This window comes from Canis aureus, chromosome 4 (assembly GCF_053574225.1).
Source record: "Canis aureus isolate CA01 chromosome 4, VMU_Caureus_v.1.0, whole genome shotgun sequence".
Classification (NCBI taxonomy): Eukaryota; Metazoa; Chordata; class Mammalia; order Carnivora; family Canidae; genus Canis; species Canis aureus.
In genome coordinates this window covers 43,819,521-43,842,290 of record NC_135614.1, presented here as the reverse complement: position 1 = coordinate 43,842,290, position 22,770 = coordinate 43,819,521, and the positions used below count along the sequence as shown (strand labels likewise).

General features: G+C 39.9%; 2 protein-coding genes across 2 annotated transcripts in view; one reads left to right on the top strand and one right to left on the bottom strand.

Annotated features, from left to right (window-relative positions):
• The window catches only part of DOCK2 (dedicator of cytokinesis 2), a 397,956-nt gene that overhangs the window by 170,852 nt on the left and 204,334 nt on the right, over positions 1-22,770 (top strand). The window contains exon 27 of the mRNA XM_077895573.1: positions 3,116-3,211. Within this exon, the coding sequence (XP_077751699.1) occupies positions 3,116-3,211 (96 nt within the window). The remainder of the gene's footprint in view (positions 1-3,115; positions 3,212-22,770) is intronic.
• The window catches only part of INSYN2B (inhibitory synaptic factor family member 2B), a 115,768-nt gene continuing 112,643 nt past the window's right edge, over positions 19,646-22,770 (bottom strand). Inside the window, exon 4 of the mRNA XM_077895574.1 lies at positions 19,646-22,637. Within this exon, the coding sequence (XP_077751700.1) occupies positions 22,451-22,637 (187 nt within the window). The 3' untranslated portion in view covers positions 19,646-22,450. The remainder of the gene's footprint in view (positions 22,638-22,770) is intronic.

Here is a 22,770-nt window from a genome sequence, read left to right as displayed (position 1 = left end):
ATTCTTTGCCAGGCCTATAATGGGAAGACTGACTTTGTCTTTTCAATTATAAGTCACCGTTTAGTTTGAGCCCAGAAGACACTTTCCAAGAGATTCTCTCCACTTGTCTGGCACTGGAGCAATTAACAGTAGGTGATTTGTGGCTGCATTTTTACTGCTTAGCACAGGTTTATCATCTTGAAAGTTTTCCATTTGCATATATGCTATACATTTTTTGGGTGACATTTCGATATCATCCAGAGTTTAGATTATGTATTGCCTTGTACTGCATTTTCTGCTACGTGCTGAGAATCTGTAAACCCAGGCGAAATGCTGATGCAGACCCAGGGGAATATGAATTGCGGCCACCACTTATTGAGGGCTTACTATGTACCAACCCTTGGTATCAAGGGATTTACCTGCATTACTTTATTTATTCCTCAAACCAGTACTTTGAGGTTTCCTATTGTTTGCCACATTTTATAAAGAAACTGAAACTCATACAAAGATGTTGTATGCCCAAGGTCACCCAGCTCAAATGAGCAAAACTGAGATTCAAACTCAAGTCTGTCTGATCCAAAAAAACACTCTGCTATACAACCTCTCATATTGGGAGCTTTAAGAGTGAAATGAATTGAATTTGACAATTTTACACTTTTAAATACCAAACTTCCTGAGCCGTCTAATTGCCGCTCTTTGGACTAAGATGAAGTGGCTATTTAAAAGAAGCAGGGGGCAGGAGGTCAAGAGAAAAAGGGTTATATTATCTCTGTTGGTAAAGGAAGAGATGTAATCCTGGAAAAAAAAATAACATCAAATAGAAACCATTGTATAAATTTGCAGTGGGCTTAGATTGATGAAATTGCAAATGAACGCAGAGAAGATAAGGGAGTCATGAATACATAGCAGTGAAGATTTTCTAAAAGGGAAAGAAAAGATCAGAAGTCACTGAAGGCAGTTGGAAGTTGGCTTAGTTGAAGTCAGGGTTTATCTATCTTGGTAGAGACTGACAAGGCCACAAAGCAGCGACCAGAGATCTGTGTTCCTGTTCCAGGCTGCCTGTATGTCTGACTCAGGAGTAAGCTCTGAAGCCAGGTTGCTGGGTTTGAATCCTTGTTCCCTAAATTTCTAGCTGGGTGACTCTGGACAAGTGATTTAACGTTTCTGGGCTTCAGTTTCCACATGGGAACAATGCAGATTATAATATTGCTCATCTTGTGAGAGGAGGTAAAGTGTTTGGCAAGGTGCCAGGTATTTAGTAAGCACTCACAAATGTTAGCATTATTGTTATTACCGTAGGCATCAGAGTCACATAATGTAAGAGGTACGAGATTGTAAGTCAGTAAAAAGGCTTGAAGAAATAGAGGAGAAGGAAGTCAGGAGAGATGCTGAGCGGCAGCCGAGAAGTGAAGGGAGATGTTCTTTCCCCTAGCCCTGAGCAGATGTGGGGAAAGGGCTGGGTGGTGGGAGTGGTGGGAGCTCACCTAATCTAGCAAGAGAATTTTACAAGAGATTGAGGTCTTGTGGGACCGAATGGAGCATGAGAACTTGTTTCTGTGAAATATATGCTGTGATGGAAGTCTTACTGGTGAGCTCCAGAGGGCTGGAGAATCTGGGATTATGGCCAAAGTGTAGAAAAAGCAAGTGTGGGGCAGAGAGAGGAAGGAAGCAAACTCTGGGTTATTTATCTTTGGATGACAATAGTCACATTGGAGGGGAGGGGGGCTTTTTAATAAGCTCATTTTCTTTCTTTTTCCTGCCCTCCCCTGACTGTGAGTCTATTTTCCTTTCTTTGATTACATTAAGAGACGAAATACAGTTGAGTTGAATGTAGCAAAGGTTAATGAGGTGCTTATGAATGACTATGAATAATAATCTGCTTTTTAAGCCACCATATTTCTTAAACATTTTGTTTATGTCAGGCTCTGACTGGGTCCTGGAGACATAGGCTGTTCCCAAATTCCAGCTTGCATTTCCAGGGCTTCATAGTGTGTTGTGTCACGATTCTCAGCCATCAGAATAACCTACATAAAATTCAGAAATTAGTGATGCCCAGGCTAGTTCTCAGACCCACAGAATCTCGTGCAGTGATATAAGGCAAGTTCATTGTTCCAGAATTACATATGTCAGTTTTAAGTCCATATCAATCTTGAAAGACTAGTGAGAAAACCTTCCATAATTTGTAGATGACGAAGTTGAGGCTCAGAGAGGTTAAGTTATAAGTGAGAACACGCAGCTGGTAAGGGCAGACTTGGGATTCAGACCTAGAGTGGCTGATCTTAAAATCCTAAAGCCTTTCCACTTAGCCATGACCACCTTCCTAGGAGTGCATAGATGAAATACTGTGCCTTAAGGGTATGCTAGTTAAAGGATTTGAGAATGTAGTGAATCTGCTCTATAAATATGCCTGAAACCCTTGCCCATCATGGCAAATCCTCAAAAGGCATTGGCAAGTTCTAACCAAGATTCAGTGGCTTTGTATTTAAAGTGGGTAGCACCCTATAAATATTACAACCAGGCTCACCATGGATTTCCCCCAAGATAGATCATGTAGCTTCTACTATATAGGCTCTCCCTTGGCTATAGTTTCCATCACATAAGCCCACGCCCGGACTCCAGAAACACTGCCTTCTCTACTTGTCCCTTTAGCTCAGCGGTAATAGCGACTTCCTTCTATTGCTAATCCCTAGGTTATCTTGTTTTGTGACTCAGCTTTTTCATCACCCTTATAACCAATTTCCTGCAGCAAATTCCCTTCTTATTCAGGTCAGATTCTGACTGTTACACTTATGAAGAAACCAAGATTCAGAGAAGTAGCCAATAGCACAATAATTCTGCAGTGGTAATCTAAAACAAAAGTTTCTGATTCCAGAGTTTAAGCTCTTAATCCCTACCTTATATTTAGTAAAATTTAGCGAAATTTAGTGAAATTCCTGGAGCCCTGTGCCAGATGGTGATGGCTGTGGGATTATGATCACAACAACTACAATGATGATGGTGGTGGTACTGGTGTTGGCACTGGTGGTAGTGGTGGTAGAGGTCTTGGTGATCACCATGTCTGACCATTGTTGTATGTTCTTTGGAAGAGATGTGCAGTACAATGTCTGGTTGTCATATAGACATCTCTGTGTTACAGGCCTTCACCTACCACCATATCCAAGAAATCATGGTCCAGCTTCTTCGTACAGTGAACCGGACGGTCATCACAATGGGACGGGATCATGTTCTGATTGTGAGTAGTTCTCTTCCTCTTGTCAAACATTTCAAACTGTTCAGGGTCAAGGAATGGATTTTCTGGAATGCCAGGTCATGTCCGACACCTGGTGCCAATTGATCTTTGTTTTAGAATATGATAGATTTTTTCTCATCTGAGTTGGGATAAAATGAGAGTTAACTCAAGTTCCTGAAACAAAACAAAACTTAAGACTTGTCCACCAAGTTGAGTGTACCAGTGGGTTGGGATGTCACTGGTAAAGGCGGACGACTGAGAGAAGCTGTTTGGCTGTTTGTAAGTGGGCCGGAGAGAATTCTCCACATTCACATCCACCTCTCTCAGAGTCCTGTGAGCTTCTTTTTCTAAGCAGATTCATTGTATAGTAACTCTGTCCACAGATGTTAGTTAATTCAAGTCACTGCTAAGTTTTGGGTTAGCCTTTTGCACAAATGCTATATTCTGAAGATCAGGAGATTCCTGCCTCATTAGTCTGATTATTTTCTCTCTCCAGACAGAGTCCATCTCTGACCCTTTAACCTTTCCCCATCTTGCTTTAAACCATGGGCCAGAAACAATGTCTACAGGGGCCAGTTACCAATGTAAATGAGTATATTCATCTGTGTCCCTCCTCTGCTCAAAGTCACCAGTCGTTCCCCATCTCACTTGAAATAAATCCAAACCATCGTTAAGGCCTGAAGTGCCCTCTGCCCCATTTCTCCCACACATAAAACATGATTATATTTTCTGTTCCTTCAGCTTGACCTATCTTCTCCTCAGATCTGAGGGCTTTTTTCCTCATGTAAATCAGATCGTGGCTCAGATGTCACCTAATTAACAAGACTTCCTTGCCCTGATTACCCTGTCTGAAATATCCAGCACCTCTCCATCCTCTTTTAATCTCTACACATAACTTGTTTCTTAATACTTATCACCACCTGAAATATGAATATATCCCTTGATTGATTGTCTTGCTCTCCTTGTAAGAATATGAGCTCCAGAATATAAGGACTTCATTGGTTTTGTTCATTTGTATCTCCTGACCCTTCAATAGTGCCCTGCATATAGTGGGTACTTGATAAATATTTGTTGAATGAATGAGTGAATGAATGAATGAAGTATACCAGACAGGGACTCTAATGCTTAATGAGGACAAATGTTTCTCAGCTGTGATTGATTAATACCATTTGGAATTGGGTCATACAGTTGCCAGAATTCCCAACTTCTCAACAGAAACTGAAAATATGAAATTTCCTGATATTTAAGTGTTGGCAGCTAATAAAAAACATATTTATAAATATTCTCTGAGCCCCAAACAGCTGGATTCAGCTTTCAGGAATCCAGTTTGGGATCTTGGTGAGGTTTGGAACGTTGATTGTTGATACACTACAGTCCTGCTTCATGGATACAGAACATAAGGCACTGAGTGTTATAGTTGGGCAAGGATTTGATCCCGAGAAGGAGCGGAGTGTAGCAATTTTCTTTAGGCCCATTTGGTTCTGTTCAGTCATGTCAATGCATGTTTACTTAATGTATACTGTGTACATTTAAAGCAGTGGTGACATCCATAGAAAATGCCAGCAGGGTCAGGTGCTCCTGCCTTCCTGTGGCAGATAGCCATGGAAATTGGTCTTTGCCATTTGTTTCACTTCCCATCCTTCCACCTTAGAAGTATCTACATTTCTTATTCAATTACAAGCTTCCATATCTGTGGTTTCCATAACACCCTTTAGATAAGCATTTATGATTTCCCTAATCTTTATTCCTTTTCTTTGGAGCCAGACCCAAAGATGATCAATCCATTTGGCTTATTCTGTATATAGCAGGTCTTAACTCTCTGTCTCTCCTTTAAAACAATCATCCTTTGAAACAGTGCCTGGATCATAGGAAGCGCCAAATAACTGATGTCTGATTATTTTCCTTTCTGTCTGGTACAATGTGTCTTTAAGTCCTTTTGCATTAACGACACAGGCAAGTGAGCATAGTTTGGCCCTCAAGCACTGTGGCCTGTTGTCTGAGACTTTCATTCAATGCTCTGCCCTGGTTACTCTCCTTTCCAGTACACATTCCTCACTGCTGCCCCCTTCATCTTTGCCAGGACTCTTCTCTATTCTGGAATATTCTGTGGGTCCCCACTGTCTACAAAATTAAGTCTTAAATGCACTAGCCCAACCATTCTCAGCTTCTGTGATCTGGCCACAACCACATTTCTCAGCTTTTTCATCTACTGTTTTCCATCCAAATATTCAGCCAAAGTGGATGTTTGGATATTGCCCAAACAGGCCTGGTGTTTTCTCACTCATGCCACTTTCTTTTTCTTTTTAATATTTTTTAATGATTTTATTTATTTATTCATGATAGACATGGGGGGGGGTGTGTAGAGACACAGGCAAGGGAGAAGCAAGCTCCATGCTGGGAGCCCGTTGCAGGACTCCATCCAGGACTCCAGGATTGCGCCCTGGGCCAAAGGCAGGCGCTAAACTGCTGAGCCACCCAGGGATCCCCCCTCATGCCACTTTCTTTGTCTGGAATTCCTTAGTGTGCCACCTCAATCTGTTGGAATCCTACCTAGTCTTCAGGATCCAGCATAAATTCACCCCTTAGGAAGCTGCTCAAATCTCACCAACCTGGTCAGGAACTCCCTACCACTTCTAAATTACACAGCTTGCTTGCTTTTCTCTTTCTTTCTTTCTTTCTTTCTTTCTTTCTTTCTTTCTTTCTTTCTTTCTTTCTTCTTTTCTTCTTCTTCTTCTTCTTCTTCTTCTTCTTCTTCTTCTTCTTCTTCTTCACTTTCTTTCTTTTCATTCTTTTAGTTTCATTGCAGTGAAATTTACATGCTTTAAATTTTAACTCATTTAAGTATTCAGTTTGATGAGTTTTAGTAAATGTATAGTGGTGCAACCAGGACTGTAAATCAGTTGCTAACATTTCCTTCATTGCTGAAAGTTCCATTTGCAATCTGTCTGCATCCCATCCCATCTCCAACCTCTATCCCAGCCCTAAGCAACCACTCCTCTACTCCCTGTCTCTATAGATTTGCCTTTTTTGGAAATTTCATATAAGTGAAATCATGAAATTTGACGTCTTTTGTGTCTGGCTTCTTTCCTTAGCATACTGTTTTTGAAGTTCATCCATATTTTAGGATGTATCAGTACTTCATTCCTTTTTAATTGCTGAATGGTATTACACTGTACAACTATGTCACACTTTGTTTATCCATTCTCTAGTTGAGAGATATTTGAATTGTTTCCAACTTTTGGCTATTAGAAATAATGTTGCTCTGAATATTCACATAACAAACTTTGTGTGAACATGTTTTAATTTCTTTTGTGTAGGTATCTAGAAATGGAATTGCTAGGACAAATAGGAAGTGTATATCTAACTTTATGAGAAAGTACCAAGCTGTTTTCCATAGTGGCCATTTTATATTCCCATAAGTAATATCAGGGTTCTAGTTTATCTTCATCCTCACCAATACTTAATATTGTCAGTCTTTCAGATTTTAACAATTCTAATGGATTTATAACAATTCTAGTGGTGTCTCATTGTGGTTTTAATTTGATGACTAATAATAATGAACATCTTTCTATGTATTCTCCCTCTCTCTCCTTTTCTTTTATTTATTTATTTTTTTGAGACACTTCTATCTATGAACTTGCCAAAGATAGGTCCTCTCTTATACCACAGAACTTTTAAGGCTTGGACCTTTCTATAAAACGGGGTAAAAATAGACCTTCCTCATAAAGCTCCTATGGGAGTTAAATAAAATAACACATGAAAAGCATTTGCACTTGTGTTTCTTGTATATAATATTCATTTATTTATTCATTCACTATTTTATGAGGACTTCTTACATATTCAGCACAAAGACTCAGAAATGAGTTGGCTTGAGAAAACCATGACCTCCTTCGATGGGATGTCTCTCAAATACCTCGGACTCATTATGTCCCAAACACAACTTATCACCAGCCCTCTGGAGCCTGCTCCACACTCTCCCTTCATTTAGGACCCCAGTTTATGGTACTGACCTCCTGGAACTATAGGGGAGCTACCCTTGACTTATCCCTCTTACTCACCTGCCTGCCTTTCTAGCCTCCCACTAAATCTTGCTGTTTTCTGCACCTATGGCTTCGATCCCCAATTGCCTGACTCCCCCATTTGTCTCAGAGCCTCTGTACACTCTCAGTCATTGGGCTTATTGTACTTTGTCCATTATAGGGTTATTTTCTGTCTCTGTGGTCCAGCCTCCCTACATTCTGTGGATGTTCTTTTGGGGGCAGGGATCATGTTTTATTCTTTTATCCTCAGCTTCTGGCAATGTGCCTGGTATACTGTGGGTACCCAATAAATGTTTGTTAAGCAAATGAGTGAAATAATCCTTAGAAGTGCTGTGTTATTCCTTCATGTATTTGTATATGTCTTTCTCTCGGTTTGGAATACTTTTCCTTCTCCGAAGAATGTTTTCCTTAGGTATCAGGAACCCATATCCCAGGGAGTATGGGAGCAATATAAGGAATTGCCTGTTCATACTTTCCCTTTTTTGCTGGACTGATTCCAGGAGCTTTGCAGAGGTTCTAAGTTGCAAGCTATGTCATTAGTCTCAGTGACTCTTGAGTTTGTTGGTATAATTACTACAACAAGAGTGCTGAGTGGGGAGCACTGGAGGTGTGTAAAAAGCATACCTCACTAGGAATAGGAACGTGCCTGAACTAGAAGGAATAAGCAGGTTTTTCTTAAGATGTAGCTTCATTTTCATAAAATAGTCCTTTCCAGCACTTCTTAGACTAGAAGTATCTCCTCCAAATTAAAAAAAAAAAAAAAAAGATGTTGGAAAGTAATTACTCAGAGGTCAGGAGTCCCTGTCTTAGTGCTGAAGGCCCCAATTTAATTTCAAATTGAAATTTGACAAGAAGTAGAGAGCCCCATTCCAGCCATCACTTTCAATTTTCCAGATACAGTTTTTATTGGTCAGTTTCCATTGCTTGGGAATATTAAACAACAAATATTTATGGCAAACAGCAGACGGGCCTACTACTTCTGAAATCCTGAGTGGACCTTGAGTGGACGGGGGGTAGCTGGTTGTTAGCATGTCATTATGCAGGATTAAATAGTGACTTTACTTTTTTTTATTTGTATGAATAGGAACATTATGATGAAAGGTGTTAGCTATTAAAATTACAGGAACCATAGGGCTAGGATGGATCACTTCTTGTGCACAGTACATTGTAATTGTCATTTGCTGGAAATAACCACTCCTGATTTTTTCTGTAAATTGCTTGCCTAAACAATGAATTGTTGATGGTGACAAATGAGCAAAAAGAAATTTTACAAAAGCAAAAAAACTTTTGCATGACTGCTGCACTCTCTTTGCTAGAGTCCAATTAATCAGATGTACATTTATTTACTATAGTTACCAAGGAGTTTGACTTTGAGGCTGAGAAAGGCAGCATAGTTTGGTGGAAAGGACAATTTGGATAAGAGAGAACAGGAGAATTTTTTTTAATTTAAATATAATTAAATACAGTGTTATATTAGTTTCTGGTGTACAATACAGTGATTCAACAATCCCATACATTACTCAGTGCTCATCAAAGTAAGTGCACTCTCAATGCCCTTTATCTATTTCACCCATACCCCTACCCACCTCCCCTCTGGCAACCACCAGTTTGTTCTCTGTCTTTAAGAGTGAACCGGAGAAATTTTCCATATGTGTCCTCCAGAGTTGGCTCTGTGACTTTATGCCAGTGTCCCTATATCCCTATAGACCTTGGTTTCTTCTGTGCAATGAACTGTATCATTTTTGAGATCTTTCTCATATATCTAAGGTTTCTGATTTGGCCAATGCCTATTCTCTTTTTCCATCTTCCAAGATCCCGAGTCAGAGACATAAACAGATTTTGCTTCATGTGCCAACTCTGGTGGCTTGGTAATGGCTGCCTGTAGTACAGCACTTGGAAAGACTCAAAGGCTACATCTTATCTCAGGGAAAGAAGTACCAATTACTGATGTCTGTCATAGGCATAAGACTAGAGAACAGTGATATATGCAAAATACTTGCAAATATTATGTATTGACTGAAATCACTGGTGTTTTTCCAGCCCAGTCCAAAAGCTCTTGTAGAAGTTTCTGCATTTTTTTTTTTTTAAGAAGGCTGTGTTATAAGAGCAAAAGAGTAAGGGGGGCAAAAACCCTACTTAATCTGAGAAGTTAACATTTTACCAGGTTTCTATTTGCTACTTGTCATATTTTATTCAATGTAAGATGCACCATGATTTTATGTGCCCATTAGAAAGAGAACATGCTACCAATTGAACTGTGACACAGGGGCTTATTATTGCATTGATTGTAATCTGCAGAGACGTTTAAAAAAAAAGTTGGATTGGAAATCACTACCGTGTGATAGAGCATATCTTTGAGTCCTCACAGGTAATTATCATTACATATCCCATGGTTTGGGAGAATAGGCTGACTGAACACCAGAAGGTGAAAGCATCATGGCCAAAGTCACACAGCTAGTGGCAAGATGGGACATAAACTGAGGATGCCTGACATCAAAGTGAGTGTCTGTTGCTCTGTGCCATTGGTCTTGGAGCAATGCAAGGAAAACTCTCCAGACTCATTTGTGTAGGTGAGGGGCTATCTCAGGGAACCTTCCCTGGACAGTGCATCCTGCTGCTGACTGCTCTATAGAAGGCTATCCCCTGTGTCTGGCTTCCTTAGTGCTGAGGATGGACAATCTCATAGGGAGAATTAACCAGGGAACTTAAACACTGCCAGAAATTCTTGGAAGGAAAACAATCTGGTAATTTTGTTGAAATTGGGATCTAGCTTTTATTTCGGGTAATTAAAATAAGCCTCTGGGTGATATATTTTGGGCCTAATTACCCCTGTTTTCGCAGAGGAGTCTATTGAGTGATTAAATAAAGGTAAATGCAGTTGGCATCATGCCAGCTCTGGAAATTCAGAGCAGTTCGTTCAACAAGGAAAAAAAAAGTGGAAATCACCTTATCCTCCATTGCTTTACCTCACAATAGCACTGAAGACTCCATAAAACACCTGAGTCATCAGAGAGCCAGGCTTTCAAATCTCTGATCTCACTTTCTGAATAGCAAATGGCCCACCCACATGCCCACTCTCTGACACACTTTGAGCCCACAGACTCCATGATGCTTGTGCAGGGGCCACAGCAAGATAGTTGGTGCCAATTCCACCCAACTCTGTCCCATGGAGAGGAGGTTAAGGACAGTCTAAGACATGAGGATGTGAGGTTCTGCACCAGAAGTAGTTAGCTGACTCACTCAGCAATCCAATACTTTGTTAACAAACAATATTTCTGTGTGCAGCTTGTCTCCACGCTCTTGAGCAGACCACCAAGTTCTAGGTCTAAAGGCCTCTCAAATCCAAATCTTTTCTCCACCACCAATGCCAGTAATCCAGATTTGGCCATGACTATCTCTCTCTGCTGCTGCTGCTGCAGCTGCTAACAAGACACACTGTCTCCTTTCTTGTCCCTTTTGAATTCTTCACATTGTAGCCCATGTGGTCTTATAAAGTAGAACTTTCCTGGTGAGAAAACATCAATGGCCCCACAATGACCAAAGATAAAGGCCCAGCTGCTCACCATGGCCTTCACTGTGCCCAATATGAGGGCCTGCCTCTTTCCCCTATACTCCTTACCTCCCACTCTTGTGCTAACTTGATGGAACTGCTCTGTTAGTTACTGAATGTTCCTTTTTTCCTTTGCATTCCATTCCAAATGGCATTTGCATGACATTCCCTCTGTCTAGAATATACTCCTTTTACCCTTCTTGACAAAATCTCCTCATACACTCCTCTTTCTCCTTCATGTCTTGGCCTCAGAGGCACATCTTGACCCATTTCCACTCATGTAAGTTGGGACCTCTCTGCTCTCTTCAGCCTGAACCTGCCTCATGTACTCATCATACTGTCATGAGAACATTCTTTCTAGCACTACAGAAGAATATCTTCATCACTTCTGCATCTATAGGAAATACTGGCATATAGGATGACCTCAGTGAACACCTGCTGAAGAAATGGAATATTTCTGATATCTGTTTTACTTACATACAAACCATCATTATTTTTCTTAACATGCAAGTGTTACCATTATCATCCTTATGACATGATTAGGATAGGAGGTAAGAGAAGACAGAGAATTGTTATTGAATATTTGAACAAAATGGAATGAATTGGAGGGAGGATATATTCATTCTCTTCAGAGGATGTATATGTTGGTGATAATTACAATGAACATTTCTAGGGTACTTACTGTGTGGCACTTTGATCTGTGAGGTTGACAAAAATTATGATCCCCTTTCAGAAAGGAAAGAGTGATCAGAGGGTTTAAGCCTCTTGTCCAGCATCATATGCCAGATAAGGAGGAAGATAGAGTCCAAATCCAGGTCTATAGAGTTCAAAGGCACCATTTTAAGCCTTTCACTCTACATAACTGGGACATTGATTTTATGAGATAAAACTTGAGAAATATTAAGAAAGTAAATGTGTATGTATGTGTTAGGGGGAGATCAGCTTAAGAAAAAGAACAAACATTATACAAGAGACCTGAAATTTCAGTTGATAAATAAGGCATGGCATCATTAGCTTGGGGTAGCTTAGTTGCTGCGTGATCTGGTCCTGTAGAGGGTGCTCTTGTGGGTGGGGAGGCTTTGTTTTATTTATTTTTATTTTTTATTTTTGGAGGCTTTGTTTTAATAAGGATATTGGTAATTGTATATGAAGGAGTACATGGCCTAAAATATTTATGCAAAAAAAAATGGATTAGTGTCCCAACTTCCAAAGAACCCATAGCAGGTATACACAGAAGTTAGTTACTGAGGTAGACTTCATACAATTGGGTCTAGTTCTTGAATGACATGAAAAATTTGAATAGGTGGAGAAGAAGGGTTAGGGGTTGGTAAGAAGGAAAGGCATTTCTTGCCTTATCTTTGTCTTACGGTCTGTGAAATCTCTCATTCCTCAAGTTCATCTTTCTTCAGTGACCTCATTGTTCTTTGTCCATTTTTCAATGAAAGCATTACCATATCATAATAGAATTTCCTCTTCACCTATCTATGTTCCACAGTAGACCAAGATTCTAGAGGAAAGGGACTGTATCCCATTTTCTTTGGGGTTCCTGTCCATAGGCTGAGGGTTAGGCAGGTGGCAGGCATTTTACTCAAGCTATGGGAGTAAATGAATGGAAAGAACAAACTAATTGAAAGTATAGATTGATGTCTAGCTTTAAAAGAATTCTGGTTTAAAAAAATAAGACAAGAGAAGATTTGTTACATATCAAACTTTCATATAAAACTTTTCTGTGTAAAATTCCCAAATATTTACTAGCCCTGTATGGTAGGATTCTTTCAGACAGATCAAAGTTTCAGAACTGGGGCATTAAAGAAGAGCTGGTTTCATTCTCTAAATCTTTCTTCTATTCCATGATGAGCCACAGAGATGGGAATTGAGTGGAACTATGAGGTTCCTAAATTTGTTAAAACGGCTACTGCATCCTTCCTGGTCTGCCTAGTCAAGCAGACCTCTGCTATGAGGACAGAATGCTCCTGGGTAATAAGCACACCCTTGCTGCTGCTGCCGTGACAGTCTTGCATATGGCACTGGGACATATGCTTTATGGTTTTTCAGGGGAATCAAGCTGAAGCCCTGGAGAAGCTGGCGCCTATGGTGAAGCCTCCACTGGCAAGGAGCATAGGAAATATGCTGCTGCTGGCAGCACCCAGCAGGGAGGGAGAGGCGAGTTTGGGAATTGTAAGATGAGTACTTAGGAAATGTATGACTGGTACATCATCATCCTAATGAAATTACTTCCAAATATCTTAATGCCTTTTAGCTTCTATAAGTGGAGCTGGACAGATCTGATTTTGAAAAAGTTATTTACCTTTAATAAAAGGTAAGACTTCACTTTTATCTCCTGTACCATTATCTGGCACTGGGAGAGAGGACAGCCTTTTCTTGTCTTTGGGGAACTCTGGAAATTTTAGAACTTTAGAATGTCTGCCATTTGGGCATTGACTGAGCACTCCTCTGCCCAACATTGCTTTTTAAGAGCAATGGGGTTGGGGCACAAAGTCTATAGTTTGAAAGGCTTTTGCTAGCTAGGACCTGCTACTCTTTTTTTTTTTAAGGAGCAAGGAGGCCTTATCCCAGGGCTAGGAGGTCTCTTCACTTCACAGTTCTGCTCCTTGGTGCCCTTATCTGTTGAATGGGGCTAATAATAGTTATTACCTGTCAATCCCATAGTGAGAATTGAATAAAGAGGTCTGTGTAAAGCTTGTAGCACAGAGTTTACCGCCTAGCAGGTCTTTGGTAAATAAGAGCCATTATTATTCTCCTTCAGTGCTGGAGTCTTCTCTTGCTTTGATGCAAGTGTTGTGAATCAGATGACAAACTATTTTGTGGCCCTGGCTTTGGATCTCTCCTGGATTTGGGAATTATTTTTAAGCTATTACTATAGCTGGGCTGTGAATAAAGCCCCCTTGAGAGGAAACTGGCCACCATATGTCTGCTGCAAAGGCTTGAGTCCCAAACTAGAAGGAAAAATCCCATAAAAGAGGGTCTTTCTCTGGGCATATTGTTGAGGAACTGGACCTTCCCTGTGAGAAACCCTGTTGGCACAACCTCCAATACAGCAGGCTTCCCCTACAGGAGTTCAGTCCATGCTTTTCTGTCTGAGGTGTTGGCCTTCTAAAGAGACTCAAAGAAATCAATTCAATAAAATGACCCTTCAAGATCAGAACCCCTTTTTCTAGATTTATGCTATATTCATAAAATGATGCATCTGTGCAGTCATTAAATATTGATGATGATTTTTTTATTAACATGAGGAAATTCTAGGTCTTAAATATAGAGAGTCAGAGAACCCTAACAACAATAAGAAAGTCATCAGGGACCCTAAAGGCCAGGGAAGAGAAGATTATCAGAGTCCCTAGATCTCCCAGAGGTCAGGACTGGAGGCCTACTCTGAAGCTAAAATTATGTTAGTATCTTCTGTTTAAGCGACACATGATTTGTACATTTCTGTAGCTTCACTTTTTCTAAAATGATTTCGCTTTCCGTTTATAATCAGGAAAAAAAAACCACTCAAACACTATTTCTTTAAAAATAGGAATTAATGAGATAGTCAAACTTAGTGAAGCATTTTCATGTATATAATTTTACTTTTCTTCTAACCAGCCTGTGAAGCCAGAAAGGCAGATGGTTTCATTTTAAAGACAGATGTGGGGGATGGAGGTGAAAGTACTTTTTCAAAATTGTGCATAAAATAAGGAGCAGAAGTCAGGGCTCCTGGCTTTGTTCTGGTCTCTCTACCATGGACTGTTTTTTCTCTTAACATTTTCATCTTCTTATTTTCTCCCAGTTCATTTGACAAACATATATGAAGCATTTACAGCATCTCGGGCAATGTGATAAACACCTAGAAGGAGGTAGAGATGCAGAAAATTTCTGTCCCCCGGGACTTTGTTCCCTGGTGGAGATATGCATGAGAGATTGACAAAAGAAATGTCAAGATAATATAAGCAGCAGCCTGTTTAAAGCGCCATGAGTACTGGGAGGACGGAGTGACTAATCCCATAGCAGGGGCGGGGGATGATCAGAAAAAGTTACAGAGAGGAGGTGACATTTAAATTGCAACTCACTGTCTGCCATAGGAGTTAAGAGCCCAAGCTCCCAAGTTTGGCAGACCTGAACAACTCCAGCCTTCACCACCTTACATTTATAGGCTTGGACACATTACTTATATCCTTCCAAGCCTCAATTATTCTCCTGGAAAATGGGGCAATTGTAAGCTACCTTGAAATAAATCAGTTAATGGAAGCAAAGCATTATTTAATAACAGCCCATTTAAACTTCAAGAAACTAGAGCCTTTATTATCATAATTAGTAGTAATATGGCTAATACTCATTTATTTTCCCCCAAATGAAAATTATTTCCCATGATAGATAGGTATCGGAACAATGTCCCAAATAGAGGGAACAGCAGTGCTAAGTCACTGATATGCTATAAATAGCCTGAGACTTTTTTGGAAGTGGCAAGGAGGCGGGCATAGAGGGAAGTAGAGTAGTAGGAAGTTAGGCAACACATACTAGGTTGGAGTCAGATTGTAAGGAATCTTGTTTGCTGTGGGAGGAATGTTAGGTACTAGGATGGTGGTGGGGTTCTATTAGAGATTTGGAAGCCAGGAAACAGTCAGATATGTGTCTAAGAGAGATCCCCAGGCAGCTGGGAAGGGGCTGGATCTGAGGGAGCTGGAAAATATAAGAGAAAGTAGCCCTTGAAAGCCAGTGCAGTGCAGGGTTCTATGTGGAACAGACAAAGGCTCATCATGGTGAAATCATTTGTTTCAGTTAAACAACACCTCCTGCACTTAAAGACTTCATAAGGTAAGGAAAATAGTTCCTACTCTCAGGACACAACATATAGTGGGGAAAAAGAACAAATCAGTTAAAGGGAGAACTAGAAATAGCTATAACTTAAGACAAATAATTATCACAAGAGAATAACAAGGACAGCATTAAGAGGGTCAAAAGGAAGGGGTGAAGGATGACATCCAGGTGCATGAATCAAAAAAGGCTGTGTGCTTATTATCAGAACCCATCTCTCTTCACTGGACCATAATAAGCTCTATGATACAAGGACTGCATCTATGATTTTCTTGACTAGCACAGAGAAGGTAATCAATAATGGTTGGAAAAAAGTGATTATGGACTGGGGTTCATCTGAGAAGTTTCCCTGGCACTGGGGATGCATGGTCCTGGAGAGAAGGGAGGGATCTCTTCCAGGAAATCCAGTCTGGTGAGTGGTGAGTTCATTGCATGACATTGAATTTGCTCCCTTTGATCCCTGACTACAGAAAGCATATTGTTTTTCATCTCGAAACAAACCAGCAAACAAAAAACAATGACAACAGCATATGACTTCCCCTCTTCTCCATCACCCATATGGAATTTCTGCATGTGGGATTAGATTCAGTCAAGGTTTGGGGTACTTTGTATAAGAACTAAGTGAACCACTCTGCATTTCAACAATTAAAATGACTCAGCCCATTTGGCTCAGGAGAAAAAAGGCTTTTCTGTCAGCATAACCAGAGTATCACAATATCACATGTGCTACCTGGGAAACCAAATCCAAGCACCAATGAGAGGTCATTGTGTTTAGCTGATAATTTTTAAAAAATGCATATTAAGATTTTGCAAGGAGAAAAAAATACTGGTTTCATTTGAGTGAAATTAAATAAATATAGTTCTGGATTCTGAGAATTGATGAGGCCGTTCATGTTAATAAATCTTTTATTTACTTTGGAAGAAATAATCCTTTGGTGTGATGTTTATTGTCTTTTCATTTTAGTTGTGGTTTACGCCAAGGCAAAATAACCCTGCCCAATGCTTCTTCACTTAGACCCTGTCTTCTTTAAATTGCATTTTGTATAAAATGGACTAGGTCACATGTAATAAATTTTGGCATTTTAATGGAAACATTACATAGAAAATAGTTAACAGTCTGCTTTAATTTCAGAGCTAATTTTCTTTTCATACAGCGAGGCAGTGTCTTGGTAAAATGTGCAAAATGCATTGGGATTTAATTATGATGACAATTTGTTCTGAAACAAAGTTAAGCTGGACTGTCAATATTCAGAATAAAGGTGTTAGGAGGTTGGCAGTGGAGGTAGGATGATAGTGGCTGATGTTTCTGGGTCCTGTGTGCCACATAGACCATAGTAGAATGCAAGCCCTGGGCACATTACTTACTAGTCAGTAGAAGAATGGATGTTCTTGGGGGGAAGACAGAACCGGTACACTCCAGTGGGACCATCCACATATGAGAATAGGAAGGGAGAAAAGCTGGGAATCATTTTTGAGTGTGTGTGTCTGTCCACTGGATCCAAACCATTCATTAATTTATTCCTGCAACAGATATTTTAATTCCATTGTGCTAAGTGCTAGAGATACAAAAGTAAGCAAAAATAAGCAGGATTCCTACCTTAAGAAGATTATAGACTACGAGAGAGAAATACAGTCATCAAAAATGACACAAATATATGTATAAGGTCAACTGTGTCAAAAAATTTGATAGAGCGGTGCCTGGTGCCAGATGATTGTGCAAGAATGGTATTTCATGTGATCTAGGGAAGTGGTGGTAGTAGTCTTGGAAAACCTTACCTGGGAAGCCCCAACAGAGTTGGAAACTGGGCAGGGAGGATGACATATTTCAGGCAGAAGGAAAAGTTTACAGAGACCTTTAAGGATGAGTTAACATAATGGGTTCAAGGAAGCCAAAGTGACTCAATGTGACTGTAGAGCAGACAAGGAAAGTGCCTAAGATGGGCATTTCCATGGGAGAGGCAGGTGCACCCTTCATAGTGACAGACCTGGTCTTTCTTTATAAATTTATCAGGAAGCCAAAGTGTGACAGGGGTCAGATCTAAATTTTTCAGTTATTACCTTTGCTGCAATGTGGAGAATGTACTGGAAGGGAGTGCATGTTGGTGGATCAGTAAGGACATATTTGTGGAGGCCAACTAAGAGAAGGGGTTTGGAACAGGATGGCAGTATTGGAGGAAAAGGATGCTTATCTTGGCACCTGGCTTAGTCTGGCAGTGAGAAAACCAAGCTCTAGGTTTGCTCTTCATGGACTCCCTCCTACAGGGCCCATGAAGAGTACAGTAGGAGGCAGACAGAAATAATATATTTGGGAAACACTGGGAGTAGGGGTGATGGGTGTGACCAATAAGAATTCAAGCTGTAAATCAAGTTGAGATGAAACCAAAAGGGCTTATGAGCATTAAGCTTCTCAAACATGGTTTACACCAAACACAAACAGTATTGGTTGGGTATGGATTTGTCCCACAGCTCTTTTTATTGTAAGCCACACTTTATGACCATAATGATCATAAAACATCTATGTTTCTTGGGGCTTAAAAAAAGAAATATGTTTTTGTCATACAGCAAGTTGCCTTGAGTAGCTTGAAATGAAAGCCTTTTTGGTCAGAGGCCATTTGAAACCTCTGCTCAGCTAATGAGAAAGTTGAACCTGCCAGTTAGAATGGGTCTCAAGTTTAGTGTCAGTGGTTCCTGGAACTGCCCTGGGTCATGGTGTCCAGTAGACTTCCCATATTATCCCACCACTACATTGCACTGACTTCCCTGAGCTATTCCCGTGAGCCTTGGATAACTCATCTAGCCTTACTTGACTGCCTCATACTTAAAATGGCAGGTCTCCAGCTCTTGCAGTGTCTTCTACCTCAAGGATATTTGATTCCACACAACAAGGATCTTTAATTTCTCAGAGTCCTATGCTGTGCTTGATATGCCTGCATATTATTCTTCTGGATCACTGAGGACTTTGTCAGTGAACATCCACTGTCCTGGTTTTTGGTCTTAATAAGGGCAGGAAGAGTTTATTCCTCATCAATACCATTTGTTGCACTGAGAAAATCTTAAGCTTGTTTCTGAAAACCCACTGCAGCCCTATGAAGGCATCTTGCATCTTTTCTCCCAATTTACTTCAATCAGCAAATGAATGCATATAAAGTTAATGAGCATCTGTTGTGTGTTCTACATTATGCTCAGGACTTTCACTTAAATGTTAGAAACCCTTGTAAGGCAAAGGTTATGTTCAGTATTATATATAAAAAAAAAGAGTCCAAGACTCACAGAGGTTAACTTTCCCAAAGTCACCTAAGAAAAAGAAGATGGCAGAAGAGTATCAAACCCAAGACTTCTGATTTTATGCCCAAGACTCCTCTTGCCTTAAATTGATAAACAAGCTGGTTTTACATGGCTCATGGACAATGAAGGAAAAAAAAATGGAATCACATGACAGAAAAGTTGTTTTCTTTTCAATTCTCTCTCAAACATCCTGATTAGTCAAGTAGAAAATGTGTTTGATGTGAAAGTCGCTTTAGCATGTATTGAATATTTGCTTATCTCCCTTTTTAACAAAGAGAGCTGGTCTCAGACTTTACACCTTCAACACTCAAAAACCTTAGCAAGAATTTGATAACATTATTTTGATTTCATCTTCTAATTTTGGAACATCATATTGGTTTCCTTATGATAGTGATATAAAGCTTCCTTTTAAGGAAGAAAGTTACAGGAAAAAATTTTAAAATGTTGAATAAATTATTTTGTATGGGTACAATAACGATAAAAATCATGAAAGTGTATCCATCTGAATGATGCTAGGAACTATTCGATTGATTGATTTAAACAGCCTCCTTTGCTCCCAGGACACACGGGCTTCATGTGATCATTGAGGCACTATATTCTAAATATGTTCTTTGTTGATTTGTTTTCCTGGGAAACATACAGAAGTGAATATAATGAAAATGATCTCTGTCACTAGGACCATTGAGTCATCCTTTTTAAGTTTAAATTTTATAACCAAAATCAACCCAAGCTAGTAATGGAGTCTTAAAGCCTAGGAAAAATATGTAAGTTTATTGCAAAAGATAATATCCCATTTAAAACAGTTTAGAAATTTACAAAACCTTACATTGGTACATAGTCTTTAAGAAGGTGCTCTATAGATGAACTGGTATGAAGTTCCAAGTATAGTGAGTACCTATTTTTTTGACTACAGAGAAAGCAGCTACATAAACTCCTACAACTGAAGTTGATGTTTTGGTCTTTTTCCCTTCAATTTTATAAAAGTAATTTTTTCTAAATGAATATCTCTCCATAAAACCATATAACCTCAGGTACATTATTTCTGTAGAATATCATGGTAGATGTTACGTAATATTTGACAAAGAAGTGATTTCACATGGTAGATGAGTTATAGAGGTTTGGCATATGGATCTGTGTGTTGTTCAAAATATAGAGATAACCACTTTTGTTTAGCAGGAAGTTGTTTACTGAATCCATTTCCCTCCTAACTATTTAAAATTTTCAATATTCAGAAAAGACCCCCTTCCTGGTTTCAGGTTGGTGGCCTGAGCAATGCTGTGTTGTGCTTTGGTATAGAATTATTATAGCCTCATTTGTTGTTGTTGTTCTAAAAAATGTCAACATTTTCCAACTCCAATTTCATTTAATTCAGTTGAAGATTTATCTTAGGCCCCCCAACTCAATGTAAATGTATGACAAGGTGAGCTTCACTATCCAAGGGTTGGATTATCCTTTTTGTGTGAGTTACCTCAGATACCTCTTCATCATTGCAGGCTAACTCTGGCAAGTGATCCAGCTCAGCTCTGGGTCATCCTGCTCATTTTGATGTTGGAATATGCACAGAGATTATAAAGTAGGTAGAGTAGGGATTTATATTTCCATTCAAGAGTGGACAAACAGGTCCTGAAAATTTAAGCAATTTGTCAAAGGTTAGTGTAATAGACTGTTGTGTTACTTGGGTATCTTAATTCCAGGAACAGGATTATTTTCTAACATGCTACCCAAGAATATAAATTGATTTGAAAATTAGTGTAAGCAAAGCAAATTAAGATAGAAGCTCTACTATGAGATAAAATTATATAAGAGATCCCAAATGATTTTGTCTTATTGGATTATCCTCTGTGCTGTTCTTTTCCACTGTTGGGGCCAACTGAGAGTTGATTGTGTGGATACAGAAAGATCTGTGGCTTTTAGCCAGTGGTAGCATATCTTATTGAAATGTGACTTCTTAAGTATGACAAGTGTATTTATCTTAATTCCAACTTAGTGTTATGTATTCTGGTCTCATTTTGTGGGTTTAAACATTACACTAGAAACAGAATGAGAACATCTTGAATGACATTCCAAGACTTAAATAGTGCAAGCTGAGACTCTCTGCCAAATTTCCCTCTCGTTCCCACTGAAATAGCTTTGTGCACTGCAGCAGGGTGACAGGGAAAGGTGAAGCTGTCGGAGTGGTTTGTTCAGTTAGTCTCAATTTGCAGTGGGGTACATACATCCCACGTGCACTCTGCAGACTCTAACTCAGACACCTGATCTTCAGCAAAGGGGATTATGAAATGCCTTTTTCACTGAATGCTTATTGAACTTTAGGGTCCCTTTTCTAAGCAGCATCAATGCAACCACAGGCTGGTAGAGAATTTAATGCAAAGGATAGGAGCCTTTCCAACCTGCCCCTTATCCCCAAGAGTATGTAGCAATTAATTATTTTACTTTAGTAGTTTTTTTCAGCCATGCAAGTTTGACTGGACCCACATGTATGAGGTCTTCTCAAAAGAATGAGTCAGACTTCAAAAGAATTCAGACTTTGGGAAGGAAAGGTCTTTAATACTAAAATGTAAAAAATATATCCTCATCCCCAGTCTTGCTGCTTCTTCAGTCAGGTGACCATCACCTGGTCATCAGAAAGGGAGACTGTGAAGATTAATATACTTTGGAACTTATCTACAAGGCTGTTGCTGAGATGAATGACCAAGAACCAGTGTTGTCTTTTACCTTAGTTTTATATTACTAGTAAGATGAAATGGACAGACAAGCTGCTGGATCTCATCTCTTAAATATTGCAGGGACATTAACTGTGGAATCTTAAACTTCAAGCCCAATCTTAAAGTTCAAGCCCAAACAAGGCCCCAGGCTGAGAACATGATGGTTTAAGGCAGGCCCTACTGCAGCAGTTACAACTGTAGGGTAGCCATACCAACAAGTTCCTTATACTCTGCTATAACCTCTTACTCTGCCACAGACTATAAAGCTCACACAGCATGAGATGACACATCCTTGATTTGGGATCTAAATGAAAATGACCCAACCCACTAGGTAATTTCACATTTTTATGCCTTACTTCTATTGTGTTTATGTATGACAATATCTTGGAAAACTGCCAGTTTATGTATCTAATTTTTCCTGGAGTGTCTGCTTATAATGCTCCTCTATCTTCCTGTTATGCACAACATTGTTTTCTTTTGGGATGATGAACCCAGGATGAGAAGGAAGTGTTTAGTATCATGGAGGTGTTGGAAAATGTGATGAGGTTTTGCTCATGGTGGGAACTTAGACTTTCAAACCAGGTTGTGGCCTGGTCATGTATGACAGGGAACTAGGCAAGTGGTCACTCTAGGTTCCATGAAGTCCTCAGCAAGCAGTATCATTCATTCGGGCGAGATTAGTTGTCAGGTGTCCAGCGGCAGCTAAACTAGCCCCGAGTCTTTCCCATTCTGCAGGTTGAATGGCTAACCACCTGGGGCCTGTGCTAAGAAGTAGAGAAGGCCTGAGGGCAGTGATTTCCCCACCATGGGGAGGTATCTGGGGAGGGCAAAGGGAATAGACCCAACAAGCTCAGATCCACCAGAAGCATTTCTTCTTCACTTTCTTGGTTTTCCTCCTTAAGTCCTGTTTCTCAGGGACTGGGGGTTCTGCTGGGGACTTTGGTGGGGGAGATGCCTCCTCCACTGGTTCCGCTTCCTCCAGACTCTGTAGAACTTCATGGAACCTGCCTTCCTGCTGCCGAAAATCATATTCTACACTGAAAAACATAGAGGAGAAGGAAGGAAAGTAAATTCAAATCATCACATATTGATTTAGCATCACCAAGAGTCCAACTGACATGGAAGAGCATAGGCTTTGAGATCAAGTCCAGATGCTTAGGTGCCTACTGA